The 17,489-nt window shown below is 42.8% G+C and overlaps 1 protein-coding gene across 1 annotated transcript in view; it reads right to left on the reverse strand.

Annotated features, from left to right (window-relative positions):
• The window catches only part of Ppfibp2 (PPFIB scaffold protein 2), a 148,112-nt gene that overhangs the window by 92,536 nt on the left and 38,087 nt on the right, over window positions 1-17,489 (reverse strand). The window contains 1 exon segment of the mRNA XM_029479474.2: window positions 15,548-15,644. Coding sequence (XP_029335334.1) covers window positions 15,548-15,611 — 64 coding nt within the window. The 5' untranslated portion in view covers window positions 15,612-15,644.

Genomic DNA, 17,489 nt, shown 5'->3' on the forward strand with positions numbered 1-17,489 from the left:
AGGTGGAGACCTTGGTAAGACGAGTAGATGTCATAGACAGTGAACTTCTCAACTGGAAGCTTACTCCTACCTCACCATGGGAACATGGCAGCAGCATCTTTATACTGACCTGCAAAGGTAGGAAGAGAGGTCCATCAGAGCCAGCTACAGCCCATTGAGCCTGGTATACAAAGGTCACACATGAATACAACTGATAAAACACAGACAGCCCTCACGGGTGACCAAAGTCAACGAGACCCACTTCTTCATCTTTCAAATGTACTTGTTTCCTTCTGAGTCAGTGTTACACTGCACAGTTGGCTACTCCAAACTCCTCCCATTCGCTCATGGGATTAAGGGACTGTGCCAATGCTGGGTCTGGGGCTTAAGAGGACTGACAGCTCCTGCTCTTCCTCTTCGGGGCCAAACCACCTTGTAACAAAGGTCAGCTATCCTGTAGGTACCCAACTGTCACTGGCCATCTCACTGCAGTGACAGACTTGTGAGTGAAGCCATCCTAGGCCCTCCCAAATCCAAAGTAGCCATCCCAGGTAACATAACATGAGCCATGCCTATGGAACATTACCACGCTCATGGAATTATAGGCAAAGGTTGACCTGAGTTAGTTGGGTTAGTTGGACACAGTAACGGACAGCTAAGTATACTATAAAAAAAAAATTTAAAAGGATTACTATACTCATTGTGGTGATGGATTATAGCAAAGCAGGATCATTCTGGATGCTCCAATGGGACATTGCTATATTAAAACTGTAGTGGTTCTATGCATGTCCACAGCCCACCTCCCCATGACGGGCTGCACAGACTCTGAGAGCAGAGTCTATGCCAGGCAGAGCTAAGTTCCCAGCACCCATTAGATGCTGCATTGCAAATCGTTCAAATGACTACACAATACTCAGGGGAACAGCTACAGGAGAACAAAATAAGTGCCCAGATTCCCTCAGAGATCTGGGATGTGGGGTCAGTTCCTTCTAATTTAGTATGTCTAAAATAGGTCTGGTTTTTGTCTTGCTACACCCTATCATTCAACTACAGAAAAGCCCAAACTGACCTCACACAGTCTAACAAAGGATGTCTGTGCTTTCAGAAATTAGAGATAATTTGTAAAATGTAGTTTAAAGGATCCTGTTTTAAGGCATTTGGATTATTAAGGCCAATAGGGTAAAACACCTAAAGTTAGGACTGCCCTGGAAAATGAGAGCTGGTGGGTCACTATGGCCATCTAATTTCTGGTCCCTTTTACTTTTAGAAGCCAACATCATCCTTGCCAAGCAGTTTGGGAAGGAAAAAATCCATACAGAAGGAAACAATTACCACAGAATCTGATTGCCAGTTTGCCTTCTGAAAATGTATGACAGAGGGAATTATGGGTCACAATCCACAAACAAGTCAGGCTCTGGGAAGCTAGAAGACAGAGCAAGGACCCATGCCCTGGTACGTGCTCAGCACTTTCCTACAGATCCAGTTAGAGCTGACTAGGAACTGCACAAGCCAAACCTCAGGGGAGAAAATGGTTAGAAACTCAGCAAGCCCTCCAATCTCCACACAATTGCTCAGCAATCATTACCCTGCAATACACACCCTTTCTGTTTTTAAAGTGTGTGTGTGTGTGTGTGTGTGTCAGTGTGGACAACACCCATGCCATGGTACAAGTGCAATAGTCAGGGTAATCTGGGGATACTGGTGTTCTTCCTTCCACTGTGGGTCCCAGGGATTAAGCTCAGGACACTGGGTGTGCACAGCAAGTGTTCTCCCTACCAAGCCATCCTGTAGGTCACACACTCTAACTGCAAAGAGTTTTATACAGGGAACTAGACAATGAGTTGGGCTGAGAGAGACTGAAAATATAGAGGTTTTTACTAACTTTATGTGATGGTGTGGCCTTGGATATTTTATACCACATATATAAATAAAATTTTAGAGACATGGATTATATATAAATATTAAAATGTAAGTATAAAGGTATAGATGAAAATTGGATTAGATTAAGATTTGGTAAGCACAATGGTAACTGAGCAAAATATAACAAAGCACTGCACACTGACTATATAACATTAACTTCTGCTACATTAAAAAAAAAACAAGACTGAAGGTACCACGCATAACAATTATAATATAACAGAAGTAGATCCTTCATAAAGAGACATCTTATGAATCAGTTAAAAAATTATCTGAATTCATTTCTCCCACACAAAACAGGCATACAGTTTTACACAGCTAATTCTAGGACAGCTACACAAAACACAAATAGGAAATTAAAGTATAGAAATAAAATGTTTTCTGGATAGTTCATGGAACATTTAAAAATGGTAATTCAGTTTTCACTAATAAAATTAGTGACGTTGGAAATGCAATGATCATTGTTGACAAGCAGATAGTGTGAACACTCAGAACCTGTTCAGAGACACACAAATTCTTTGTAATAAGCAATTTGGCAAGATACTGTAAAAATATTCATACCTTTTTAATAACAAATTTCAATTTTACAAATCTAATCTAAGAAAATATAAGCAGATGTGCATCAAAGATTCCTACATAATAATGATCTCAGTGGTGTGCTAATTCTGAAAAAGGAAAGGTTCAAACCACCAACTAAGTGAGAATTTAAATTACTTCTAGAATATTCAAAAGTATAATTCATAGTATACATGTATGTATATATTTTATGTATACATAGTATACATAAAAGAAATGGCTGTCCAGAGAACCAGAAACATGGAGCCATATACTGATTTGTAAAATATTGATTAAGGGGGTGAAGAGCTAGCACTGGCGGCTGTCACAGTGGAACCGGTTCAATTCCCAACGCTCACACTGACCGTCTATTAACTCTGGACCCAAAGGACCTGATGCCCTCTCCTGGCCTCCATGGGCGCAGCATACATGTGGCACACAGACATACAAGCAGGCAAAACACTGTACATATGTACATATGGATATTAAAACATATATATGTGTTGTATGTTATATATGTATGTATGGGGGTAACTCTTTTAATAATGGCAATCACTTTTAGAAGTGAGAGCTTGCAACTTGGCTTAGTTTGCACAGGTACTCCAGGTTGAAACATGTTTTCTAAATCCATACTGGATATTAGACAACATCAGCTAAGAGATTTCAAGTGTGTGTGTGTGTGTGCGTGTGTGTGTGGTATTCATGTATGCATACATGTGTTCAAGTGTGCTGCTATGCTGTCCACATCATTTTTATTTTTTTGTTTTTTTTTGTTTGTTTGTTTGTTTGTTTTTGAGCTCATGGCTTCACCAGCCAGTGAGTTCTGGCATCCAACTGTTCCTCCTCCCCAATTCCAGCACCGCAGTTACAGGTGCATGCACCATGCCTGGCTTCCACATGGGTGCTGGAGATCAGAGTGCACATCTTCATGCTTACCCGGCATGTACTTACTTACTAAGCCATCTCCTCAGCCCTCTGGCCCTTCTTCAAACAGTAAAGCAGCGAGTGAATAGATACTGAGCCCTGATGAGCTTTGTTTCACACAGGAAGTGACAAGTGAAGAACTGGTATATTTTCAAGCGATCTCAGAAATCTATGGCTGGGTCACATGATCTGTTGGACAGCGTGCAAAGCCTGAGGGGGTCTCCTGGCCAGCAGACAGACCAGGCCACCAGGAGTCCCCTTTACTCACAGTGAACAAACAGAAAAGCTGAAACAAGCCCACAACTCAGAGACATGCTTGAAAGAGAAGTAAAACCCTGGGGACTGGAAACAAACTCCAAACAGAATGGTGAAATAAGTTCACACTGATTCTAGAGCAGCTCTGGCACAGATCCAGAGGAAGGATCCCGCACTGGAGCTGGGCCACTGTGCCTGGGGAGAGCAGCTATGCTGAGTGGAAGTCAGGGAGCTCTGAGAATGTTCCCCACAGCAGAGAAACTTGCAGGGCCCCGGGCATGTCTGTAAAGCCATACATACCCACACACTGTGAAAAATGCAAACCACAGGTCTCTGCATACCACAAGTGCAGACCAAATGCCTATTTTGCATTCTTTCCTAAAAAATCCCCAAACAGAAATCAGTACACAGTACACACAATGATCCAGAGTGGACAACAGCTACGGCTAATCATTACACAGGCACAGTTTCCCGCAGATGACCACCTCCTACACAAAATTACAACCACAAATCAAAATTAAAAACCACGTACAACAAATAAGAGAATGTGTTGCCTTAATCCTGGGGTCAACAGAACAAGACAATAGATTAACAGTCCATGCGCCTATGTATATAAATTATTTATCAGAAAAAGGTGACCCAACTTCTATTCACAGGCTAAAAACAAGTTTCTCTCTCTGGGACACATTATCTCAAATAACATGGCACTACTTAGGGAATACAAGTTAGCACAAAGGTTTACAACTTTCGATGCTTACAGAAACCACAGGGGGAATTTTGCCAACTACAGATGCATCGGTCCCACTTTAGAGAACTGAATTCAATTGGTCTCAGATGTGATCTAGGGTAATTAAAAGGTTTTCAGGCATTCTAAGATGAAGCCAAAGTGAAGACTACTGTATTAGAAGGTCACTCAACCAATGCTGGTTTCTGATTAGTACAGAGGCTAATAGAGAAGTGGATGCTCACAGCCATCCACTGGATGGAGCACAGGGTCCCCAATGAAGGAGCTAGAGAAAGTACCCAAGGAGCTGGAGGGGTTTGCAGCCCCATAGGAGGAACAACAATATGAACTAACCAGCAACCCCAGAGCTCCCTGGGACTAAACCACCAACCAAAGAAAACACACAGAGGGACTCGTGGCTCTAGCTGCATATGTAGCAGAGGATGGCCTAGTCGGTCATCAATGGGAGGAGAGGCCCTTAGTCCTGTGAAGGTTCTATGCCCCAGAATAGGGGAATGCCAGGGCCAGGAAGCAGGAGTGGGTGGGTTGGTGAGCAGGGGGAGGGGATAGGGGGTTTTCAGAGGGGAAACCAGGAAAGGGGATAACATCTGAAATGTAAATAAAGAAAATATCTAATTAAAAAAAAAAGAAGCAAAACCCAAACTTAATATATAGTTATTTTGTTTAATTTATTTAATGTTCAAGTAATTGTTGAGGATAAGATAAAACAGAAGTACAAGATTTTGTTAATAGTGCTTAATAACAAATTTTTATTAGTATATATTAACTATAAACAATAATGAATGTCATGATATTGTGTACTATACATCAGAATAGTATAAACTATTGATCAAACTTCTAAAAAACAACCAAAGAAGAAATAAAAAATTAGCAATAACCCTATAAGAACCCAAAAATCCTGTAACAAACCAATGATCATCAATAATCTTATATAGAAACTGTATTACTGTTCTAATCCTTTTGACAGAAAAAAAGAGCAAGCCAAATGCTTTCATAATTCTATCAAACGATTCCAAACTAGTATAACAAACTAGTCTAACAATTTATTTTAGCCTAGAAAAGAGGAACTCACTTTGAAGGACAGAGTGCTGGGACAAGTTTTAGAGAAAATGGTGAACAGTGCCTTCTCACACATCCCAGAACTGTGCAACCCACTGATTGCTACTAAAGAAAATCACAGCCCATCTCACTCATCAGCTCAGAAATATAAATCCTATACAAAAACAAATATGAAAATCCAATCACATATTGGGTAAAGATACGAATCGAGCTCATCTCTCTCAGGAAATGATAAACCAGGCAGACACAACCAGACATAAAGTGAAAACATATCAGTTGATAAAGGAGGTGGAGATCAATGTCTCCTTTCACTAGAGAAGGCTTTGTTAAAGCATGCACATACAGAACACGTTTCCAAGCCTACCATATACCAAGCTACATGGGAGGTCCCAAGAGAAATCCAAGAACTCAGAACGAGATCATATGGTTTGACACTCATCATCGGGCTGGATGGCTCTCTTGGTAGTGTGCTACCAAGCCCTAGATTTGATCCCCAGCATTAAACTGGATATGGTAGCCCATGCCTGTAATTCTAGCACTACAAAAGCAAAGGTTAGAGTATCCACAACCACAGTGAGAGTTCAAAGCCAATCTGGAAGATATATCACTATCTACAAAATAAGCAAACATGTGAGCCTAATCCTAATACACAAATATTGAAATGTGAGATCTTGAAGAGATAATTAGGAGCCAGGTGTGGTGTCATATGCCTGGGATGTCATACTTAGGGAGCTGTGGCAAGACAATTATAAAATGAATGTGGCAAGAAAATTATAAAATGAGACCTCATCTCCAGAAAAGGTAAGGAGGAAGGGAGGAAAAAAAGGGGGGGGGATGAGAGAGGAAGGGAACTTTAAGGGAAGAATGAAGGGAGAGGGGAAAAAATAAAAAGGAAATAAAAAGGAAAAGCAAAGGAAAGGGAAGACAAAATATCAAAAGGAAAGGGGGAAGGGAGAACAGAAGAAGGAAAAGTCAATTAAATGTGTGAGGACTCCACCTTCATGCATAGACTTGAGGGGGTGAGTCCTAATAAAAGCCTGAGTTCTGCCCTCACTCCTTCCCCTCTTTGGGATGTTCTTGCTTTCTGCCTTCTATCATGGGGAGACACAGATGCTGTCCCTGTCCCTTATCAGATGCTACAGCAGTGGTTCTCAACCTCCCTAATGCTGAGGCCTTTAACAAAGTCCCTAGTGCTGTGGTGACCCCATCATAAAATAAATTTCATTTTTTTCTTCATAACTGTAATTTTGCTACTGTTACAAATTATAACATAAATGTCTGTGTTTCCCAATCATCTTAGGCAACCATGTGAAAGGGTTGGACCCCTAAATAAGTCACAATCCACAAACTGAAAGGCTGCTGGGTTACATCCTCGATACTGGAATTTTATGATTGTGTTTAGAACAGTGAGGAATTTCTTTTCTTTATAAGTCACCCAGTCTCAAGTGCTCTGTTAAAGTAGCACAAGATAGACTAAAACATCCCTATTTCAGTACTTCCACTTCCACGGGGGAAAAGGTAGATTCCACTAGGGCCACATTTACTGCCTCTCCACTCCCTTCTGTCAAATGACACCACCCCACAAAAAACTGCCCACCCCCAACCTCATCCCAAAAAAAGAATGTTTCTTCTTACTAGCTAAAAGAATTCACCGTTTCTTTCCACAGCCAGCCATCTTCTAAATGTTGGTACTACCCTTGGGGAAAATTGAGAACAGTTTACTTCAGCAGAGTGAAGTCTACAGCCAGAGGCTAAGTTCAATTTGTATTTGGGGGAGGGGTATGCATAACAGACAATGTTTATGATCCTAATCACAGCTTCAAGTCAAGTCAACCTCTCAAGTCAGTAATACAGCAGAACTAATGTTGTCATCTCCATCTGTATGAACTGTTCACTCCACCTGACCCCATGTCTACATTCTAGTTCCCGACGCCTGTCGATGTGTCACCTCACATGGATCAAGGACTTTAGACTTTACAGGTGCAGTTGAGGCAACCCAGAGGATGCATAGAGAGTTGTGATTAGCCATTCCTTGGTCTAAAGAAGGAGAAAGGGCCATGCACTAAGGAACCCCACAGAACTCTGACAGCCATTGGGCAGACATATGAAACAGGTTACACAGAGAAAAACTCCTAAGATACCCGTAGATACAAAAGTTCATGTGACTTCCAAAGCCATGGAACTGAAGGGAAACTTTGAAACTCAGAACCTCTGTAGTAAAAGCAACTGGGTTAGTGTTTGGCCTATAATTCACTGCCAAATTCTCTGTGGGCTATAGTCCAAACTTTTTTGCTTTACAACTTAAATGTGTACATTTAAGTATATGTATGTAGGTATGAATATGTGAGGATTTGTATATGTGAGTGCAGTGCCTGCAGCAGCCAGAAGAGGGCAGTAGCTGCCTCAGAAGCTGTTAGTGTACCTCGGGTGCTGGGAACTGAAGTCAGGTCCACTGTGAGATCAGTGCATCATCAGCGGAGCCTCTGCTTAGCCTCCTACAGTCTGTCTTTCAGTGGGCCACTTGAGGGAAGGGGACATGCCTTTAGGACTGAGCAGAGGTGAAAATGAATGGAAGATCTCTGTATAAAGGCAGGATTCAGAAGTCAACCACCTCACAGCCAATCAACTTTAAAGCCAATTTTTTTTAATTATATGTAAATACACTCTAGCTGTCCTCAGATACTCCAGAAGAGGGCATCAGATTTCGTTACGGATGGTTGTGAGCCACCATGTGGTTGCTGGGATTTGAACTCGGGACCTTTGGAAGAGCCGTTGGCGCTCTTAACCACTGAGCCATCTCACCAGCCCTAAAGCCAATTTTAAAACTTGGGTTTGGAACCCCAACCCTAACACAAACAATCCAGTAATTATCTAAGATGCCTGAATTCCAGGAGCCAAGCCCATCATCTAAGGGCTGAGGCAGTAACTGAGTGCTTGCCCAGCATACACGGGGCATGGCTTCAATCCCTAGCACCACACAGAACAGATGAATAAAAAGGCAACTGTCTTAGGGGTGCTGAGATCCAGAGGACAAGGGTAATCACCAAGGACAGAGAAAATGTAAACAACTACACGTACAAGTGAATGTAATAGGAAAATAGAAATCCCTGCACGTGTGCCCATGAACTCACACAAAATATTAGTGAATGGTAGCAGTGGTCTAGGCCATCCATCAAGCAAACATCAGTAGTAAGTGCCACAGGTAACTGCAACCAAACGCAAGGTAGAATCAATTTAAAATATATACAATCATTTCTGTTTTAAGGCGATATTCTGATAGAGAAGAGATACATCTAAGAAATTAAGAAGATGACAAAATATCAAAGAAATTATATCCAGATAAGAAAGTATAGATGTGTGGTGCAGAGATATCAGTACATGCATATGTAACTATTCACAGAAAAGCACACACATGGGGTAACTGACTGATAAAAGCCAAAGCAGCTGGTTCAGAGTAGTGACAAAAAGATCATCTCTAGCAAGACTAATCCAAATGTAAAGAAGGCACAGGTTATCCAGTGAGTAAAAACAGAGCCTGCAGAGACGACTCAGTCAGTCAAGTGCCTGCTGGGCAAGCACAAGGAAGGGCCTGAATCCCAGCCTCAGCACACGCTTAACAGCTATGCGTGGTATCATGCACCAGGGAGGCAGAGAGAGGCAAGAGGAGCCCTGGGGCTTGCTGGCCGGCCAGCCCTACCAATCAGTAAAGGACCTCGTCTCAAGAAAACAAGATGGGGGCTGTCTTAGTCAGGGTTTCTATTCCTGCACAAGCATCATGACCAAGAAGCACTTGGGAAGGAAAGGGTTTATTCAGCTTACACTTCCACATTGCTGTTCATTACCAAAGGAAGTCAGGACTGGAACTCAAGCAGGTCAGAAAGTAGGAGATGATGCAAAGGCCATGGAGGGATGTTCTTTACTGGCTTGCTTCCACTGGCTTGCTCAGCTTGCTTTCTTATAAAACCCAAGACTACCAGCCCAGAGATGGTACCACAATGGGCCCTCCCCCCTTGATCACTAATTGAGAAAATGCCTTGCAGCTGGATCTCGTGGAGGCATTTCCCCAACTGATGCTCCTTTCTCTGTGATAACTCCAGTTGTGTCAAGTTGGCACAAAACTAGCCAGTACAGGGTCTAAGGATATGGCTTAGTTGATAAATGCTGGCCACACAAGAATGGTGGCCTGAGTTTGGATCCCCAGAAACCACAGAAAAGGCCAGATGTGGTGGGCACACCTGGAATGCCAGCATTTGGAGGAGACAAGAGGAACCTAGAGACTTGTCCCAGCTAGTCCAGTCAGTTCCAGGCTTAGTGAGAGACCCAGTCTCAAAAATTAAGCTTGAGAGCAATAGAAGACACTGATGTCATACTGTTCTTTATATAAATGTAAAAATGCATATATCTGTATACACACACATACACACAAATGATTTTAAAATTTTAGGATTATATATGAATGCATGTATGTATTTTACTTAGAAACAGTATATCTTCTTATGTCTGGCCTCAAACTCACAATCCTCCTGCCTCAGCCTGTTCTGTACTAGGGTTAGACATGTGCTGCCATATACCCAGATTACAAATTTCTTCTGAATAAAGCTGTTACAGGGCTCTCAACCTAAATCCTGGATGGGAAAGCGGCAGTAGAGGCGGAGCGCTGTTACTAATGACTGGCTACACTGATGCCCTGCAGAGGAGCCGACAGGACCAGCTAATGAATATTAGGATAACAGCCACATCCTCAGCCATGACCCCCATGGCTGAGATTCAAGGGCCAAAGGAACCATCTCAGCCTTGACAGAACTTTTCCACCCCCATGAAATCTTTATTTCTTCCTTCATTCGAAGCCAGACACTAATCAGGGCTGGCAGAAGGCCCAGAAGATGGGTAACCAGTTTCTTAGCTGTCCTAAAGCAGTCTTTATCTCTTATCAATAAGTACAGCTTAGAGATAGTCGCATGGGTAACTTTCTGCTAAAGCAAAGAGGAATAAGTAGCCCCCTGTGTCCTGACCATGGGGCTCTAGTCCTATGCCAAGAGGGGCCTGGCAGAGCAGCCACTGAACTGTGTATCCACACAGTAAAGCCCTATGTAAACTCAGCATCCATGTCGGCTGCTCCGTGCCCGTCCACAAGGATGTAATTAGGCAACACATGGCTGGATTTCCACTGCCAACAACACCATTCAATTACAGTATTATCTGCAGATGGATTCGTGGGTACTAAAGAGAAGGAAGACTGGATGGAAGGTTGACATCCTACTGCAGGCTCCAACAATGGTCTTTGTATTCGAACAAATCATTACTGAGCCAGGTCCTAGAGTCTTTAACAGTTACCTCCTCTCAACATTCTCCCACAAACATGTGGGATTCAAGCAATATCTTCATACCTATGGTGGACCAGCTCAGATTCAAGAACTATGTTTATGTGATTAGCCCTCCGGATTTTGCTTATGGGCATTTCTTTCTGCATTCACAAAGCCAATTTACATCTTGGAAGCCCCCCCCCCCCCACATCCCAGCCACTGATCACCTGGAGACAAACATCATCACACTGAGGTTCTGCAGGGAAGGGAGGCATATGTGCCACCAGGACAGACTTGTTCAGTATGACAGTCCTACTGTGCTCATCACATATAACAAGGGCAATTATCAGTATTATTTCCATTAATTGAATAGCACTGTGCCTTTTGATAGTGAATGTAACATTAATACTAATATCAATAAAGCAGAGATGTCATAGACCAACTGAGTACTTACTAAGTACCAGGCACTAGATACCTGATCATATTTACTTCTCATAATAATAAGAAAAAGATAGGATTGATGCCACTATTTCATTTACAAGGAAACTGAGCAGAGAAAGAATATACAGCTGTCAAAGACAACACAGAAGTAAGTGGCTAACATGGAATTGAAACTCCAAAGCTTAGCTCCATAGACCATAGACATAATTACACAAGTTCTAAGCTCTTTGTCCCAAGCAGTCTTAGCATTCTTGAAAATGATGTTGTATTAGAAACTTTGAAGAAAGGTGTCCTGAATAAAGGCATTCAATAATTATCCTCTTCACTAAAAATATCACAGAGGCGCATGCTCTCCAGATAGTAATAAACTCAAAGATGAGTTGTATCAAAGGCTGGTGTCAGCTAATTACAACTAAGAGACTATTCACAGGACTTAGCAGCTACTAAGTCTTCAAAAATAGTCATGTGATATTCTTAAAAAAATAAACTCATCCAAGCCAGGTGGTGGTGTCGTAGGCCTTTAATCCCAGCACTCCGGAGGCAGAGGCAAGAGGATCTCTGAGTTCAAAGTCAACCTGGTCTACCAAATGCATTCCAGGACAGCCAAGGTTACAAAGGAAAACCTTGTCTTGAAAAACAATAAGTACATGCATGCATACAGACATACATGCATATATAAACTCACTCATCCAAACGTCCAAGTAGGGAAAACAAGAGTGATAGTCAGAATGACGCCAGAGAGAAGACACAAACAGAAACCAGTATCTGACTCCTACCCAATGAAAAGAACTTACAGAAGTAAATAAACTGTGGACATGACAAATGCTTACTAAATCGCTACTGTGTGTTACAGACTGATGGAGAGATGCAATGGTACATACTGCCTTTGTTCTTAGAACTGACATTCTGTTTCAATAAAAAGAGCAATAGGAATGTAACAGGCAATGATACATGTGCTATAAAGGAATATAAATAAGACAAGGAGAGATGGCTCAGTCCATAGCGTGCTTGCTGCCTCCTGCCTTCCCATACAGGCATATCTAAAACAACAGAGCCTCTGAAACAGTCCTCTCTGTCACTGGCTGATTATTTAACTGGATCCTCAAAAGGCCTTGTCTCAGCTCAGTATCTTCAGGTGAGAATCTGGGACAGGTCTGGAGGGAAGTGGCTCAGGTACAGCCTGTTCAGAACGTGGGAGACGTGGTTCCTCACTTTCCGGGACAGCCTATTCCACATCCCTCCATCCTTGAAGGGTGTATCTGGACAAGCTTTCTCGGTTTCTGTCTGGAACAGCTATGAGAGTTTTGTAGTATGAAAACCCTAAGCCCTTCTTTGTAGGGTAGGGAGGAGGAACTGTACGCAGACTACTTGATTTGGATCCTGGCTCTACAAGTTGTCTCCGTGATTTGAGCATCAGTTTCCTTATATTTCAATGGGACTAAGAACAGTTCTTACCTAAGGAGGGTGGTGGCACTCACACAAAGCACTTACACCAGTTCTTGGCATACAGTAAGTGCTATAAAATAAATGCTAACCCTGTTTATAGTCAAGATGTTGCCCAGGCTGCCCTGAAACTTGTAGTGATATTCCTGCCTCAGCATCTCAAATGCTGAGATTAAAGGTCATCTGGCTAAAATGTAATGTCTTGGTATATTAAAGAAGGGCAGAAAACCTTTACCATGCTGGGTCTGATCCTCCCAGGCTACAGTTGGCTTCTGACTATGGACATTCTGTTCTATTCCTCTGGGTTTATGGTATCTGTCTATCCCTGGACTCTTCCAGGCTCTATAAGATTGACATATAGTCTGACTGGTCTCTGCTTTTTTGGTTGCCCCCTTAAAGGCTGTCTCACCCACAGAGTGACAGAGAAGCTGGATTACGTAACAGAAGTCACATTCCCCCTAGCATACCAATGGCTGAAGTTCTCCACATACTAGCCAATGTCATAATATCATTTGTCTTTCTGCATCTAGGGCCTTGTCCCTTTTCCTTGCCCTAGCTTATAAACTTTCAGTTATGAACACTGATTCTCTCCAGCCCCTGGCATGTTCTGTCTCCTGTCCTGGAAAGCTGTCTTCCAGATCACCTCAGATTTCCAATGAAATGTCTCCAGATCAAAAGGCCTCCCCTGGGTTTCCTTGTGCAGGGTTTTCATATCATTCAGTCCTCATGACCTGCTTATCTGTCTTTTTTGAGTGTGTGTGAATATATGTATATGTGTGTTATGTTTATGTATGTACTTATGTATATGTGTGTTTATATGTGTGTGTATGTGTGTGTCTATGTACAAGTGTGTATGTGTGAATATGTGTGTTTCTGTGTATATACGTCATTGTGTGTGTTCACAAGTGTGTACACAAGTGTGTTCGGATGATGCGTTTCCAGAAAGCAATCTTTGTTACCATTCCTTTGATGCTGTTTTCCTGATATTTTGAAACAAGCTCTCAAAACTTGGCCTGGAATTCACTAATTAGGCTAGAATGCCTGCTAGTAAGCCCTAGGGATCCTCCTATGTCTACTTCTCCAATGCTGGAGTTAATAAGCAAATACCACCGTACCTGGGTATTTTACATGGTTCTGGGGGTTGAACTTTGGTCTGCATGTTCATCCCACACAAGGCTACCTCCTTTAGGAAGCAGCCTATCTGTCTCTCCAAGAGTCAATACCATCAAGCTAGCAGTTCTTATTCTTTTGAGCAGAGATGGGGATTGAAATGCAGGGCCTTATAATGCTAGACAAGTGTTGCGCTCTTTACCTACATCCCTAGCTCCAATACATTGTGGTGATTCATCAGAATTCCAACCAAAATCCTAACAAGTTTTCTTCTGTGTTTGGCAAACTGATTCTAAAGGGGAGAGAGACTGGAGGTTGGGGAAAGAGCCCCAACTCATCACTCAAGCTAGCCAACAAACGCAGTGGTAACTAACAAAGTTGCCGTACTAACACGAGATCTGACTTTAAGGCTTACTATAGAGCTACAGTAATTAACACGCTGTGACACTGGAAAAGAACCAAACAAAACCCTCAAAATTAGACCTACACACCCGCAGTCAATAATCTTGGATAAAGAAACAACAGCAATGCAGTGGAGAAATAGTAATCATCTCATTCATCCTCACAACTCTCCATGAGCCCTGGCAGGGAATCAGGCCTCAGGCCAGGGCTCAAATGTCCTGACCTGACAGCCTCAGTCCAACCCTGTGGCTTTTCTCTCAGTACAGGTGAGAACTTCCAGATCAGGCTTTTTAAGTGCACGGCTAGGAAACCCACTCTCTTGATGATGTCTTCTCAGTCAGTTATCACAGAACCTAACTTAGAACAAGACATCTCAAACCATGGAGACTTGGAAAACCAGGACATTGCTCATAGCCTTCCAAGAACACCTCTGTTGATGGAGAAACCGCGAGCCTGCCAGATGACAGCTCGGTTGAGTTTCAGTGGAACCTGTAACATGAGGACGCTTAGCATACAGCCTCCCTCACCCTAGGCTCCAACTCCCAGGGCTCTCCATGACTCAGATGTATTTCTGCAATAGGAAGAAGCAAGCAGCAGGAAAGGAGAGGTATCGGATGTACTGAGCATTTCCTACAGTCAAGCCCCACTCAACCATGTACCTTCTCTCTCTATCTCTTCCTGTGACTCTAGCGTTCACACAGTGGGGAGCAAAGGCCAGAAGCAGCATACTCTTTATCTGCAGATAGCGGTGCTGGAATGTGTCTGGTAAGGACTGAAAGAAAACCTGAGGCTCTCTTGTAAGATTTGAAATAACAGCCTTGTTACAAGTACAGCTTCCTGATCAATCAGTCAATCAGCCAGAATAGCACACTGGTAGTCTTCCCCAAGTGTCTACAATTATACTGTAGCCTTTCTAAAGAAAGTCTCTACTGACTAATGCAAATATTAAAACTAAACGCTTGGGGTGAATTCTAAAAATGATAGGAGGAAAAGAATGCTATAATCATGGTGTGAATCAAAACTGCCTGCTGTCTCCTCAACACAGTGGATGACAGCTAGGGAAATGAGCAGACGCTGATTAGGGAACAAAGTCAGCTCAATTTCAAGCTTCAGTTGCACAGTAATAAGCCATGATGCGCTCTGAAAATTTTACAACAGAGTCAATCACATTGCACCCAAACTGCTGCAAAGCCAGGATCCAAACTCTCTACAGAGCCCCACACGGGAACTGGTACACATACCAGATCAAATTATCATACCAGGAGAATAGAGTTCCATAAGAAAGAGAGAAGGGAGCATGTACATTAAACTACTTAAATGTTAGTCTAACGGAGGGCTTTTCTGTACGCCAACAAAAGGAAATGGGCTCTGAGACATGGGGGATAGGACATTCGTCCTAGGGACTCCAGCTCACCTGCAATGATCCCGTCCATCTGCTCCAGGGCAGCTTCCAGCATATGACTAGCGTCAGAAGTCATGACTCCTTTTATCTGCTTAGTCTCCTGCTGCTACTGAAAATTCAAATACAGAACAAAGGAGAAATTACAGAAGTTAGGCGTTATGCATGCTAGACCATGAAAGTGCTTTAGATCCACCAACATATATTTTCCAATGTTTAAAAACAGTAGCTTACTGATATAGTATAATTGATAGGCATGTTCTGTCTGATGAGTCTGGACATATACAAAGACCTCATGACAACTACATTAATGTTAATAAGTATAGCAACTTTAACGGCTCCATTCATTTGATTTGGGGCTAAGTGCAGTTACCATGTATGAGATAGATACTTTTCCCACAAATGCTTAAGCTTAGAACACTGTGTTCATTGCTCATAAAACATACCTTCATTAAGAATCCAGGCCAGGGGCCAGCAAGATAGCTCAGCAGTTAAAAGCACCGCCTGCTCTTCCACAGGACCTGAGTTTGGTTCCCAGCACCCACACGGCAGCTTACAACTATCTGTAACTCCAGTTCCAAAGGATCCAATGCCCTTGTTTGGCCTCTGAAGGCACAGCATGCATGTGGTGCACAGACATACATACAGGCAAAATACCCATACATATGAAATGAAAAAAATAAAATCTTTTTTGTTTTTTTGTTTGTTTTTAATTCTAGGCCAGGGTCAGGAAGGTAGCTTAGCAGGGAAAGAGACTGCTACATGAGCCAAATAACCTTGGCTCAGAACAGTGTAGAGGTGGAAGGAGAGAACAGAGCCAAAAGTTTTCCTCTGACCTCCACACATATGCTGTGGCAACACACACAGAATAATAATGATGATGATGGGGGGTGGGGAAGGGGAGGTGTGTATTTAGTTTCCATTTTCTCCATAGCCTCGCCTTCCTGCTTAAGCAGTCTCCTAAGCATTCAAGTTTTATAACAAAGAACTACCAGTTTACCCAGAATCCCCTGTAGCAGCAAGAGAGTTGTTACACCTCTCTTTGCTGATAGTCATGGCCCCAGAAGCTCTAACCACCACTGGGGAAGACTCTACTGTCTTGTACCCATATGTGCCTCTTACCTACATACAGTCCTTCCCTTGGATGTGTGTGGTCCTGGGTGAAATACTGCCGCTGTCACTCTCCTTTCTCTAAATGCACCCCACCCAAGAGTATCACATTTACAAAGACAGGTAGAAAATGCTGTCCCGAAAACACAGACGCTATCTTACCCGCTTACCCAACAGCAATCTAGGCTAAATCCCAGTCAAGAACACCTCCTAGCATGTTCAGTCCAGCCACTTCTAATGTCCAATCTCTTTTCTCAGGGCCCATCACTAAGGATGACAGACTTCCTTCCCTGACTCCCATCCTCCCCATCCATGACAACTACTTCTAGCTCCCAATAATTCTGCTTCTTAGAAAGGCACGAAGGCTAAGCTGACTTCTTGCTGCCTCCTCTCATGTTTCCTGCTTCTCAGCTCCCTGGATGACAGAGGAGGTCTTACAACAGCATTTGTCATCCTAAGAAGATACTGAGCTCACATCTGTAAGCTGGGAGCGGGAGTCATCGTTCGTTTGCTCATTCAGCAAAGCCTACGCATGTACCTAATGTGCATCAGTACTTTAAATGACCCGGGCATGGTTCCCACGCCAGAGCAATGAAGCAGATGGTTCGGAAGGGCTCCGCTTCCTTCCCCTAGGATGTGAAACCCCTGGAGGAAATTAGGCACCACACAAGAGATGGAATAGTTAAGGAATTTAAGACCACAAAGAACTAGGCTGAGTCCAAGGCCCAGATCTACCATTTACTATTAATTTACTATGTGATCACTGAGCCTTAGAGTTTCCTCAACTGCAAACGGAGGACAACAGCATCTAACCTACATGACTAGTGTCAGTAAAGTCACGCTGAAA

The sequence above is a fragment of the Mus caroli genome, unplaced genomic scaffold, assembly GCF_978045245.1.
Source record: "Mus caroli unplaced genomic scaffold, Mus_caroli_1 scaffold_8, whole genome shotgun sequence".
Lineage (NCBI taxonomy): Eukaryota > Metazoa > Chordata > Mammalia > Rodentia > Muridae > Mus > Mus caroli.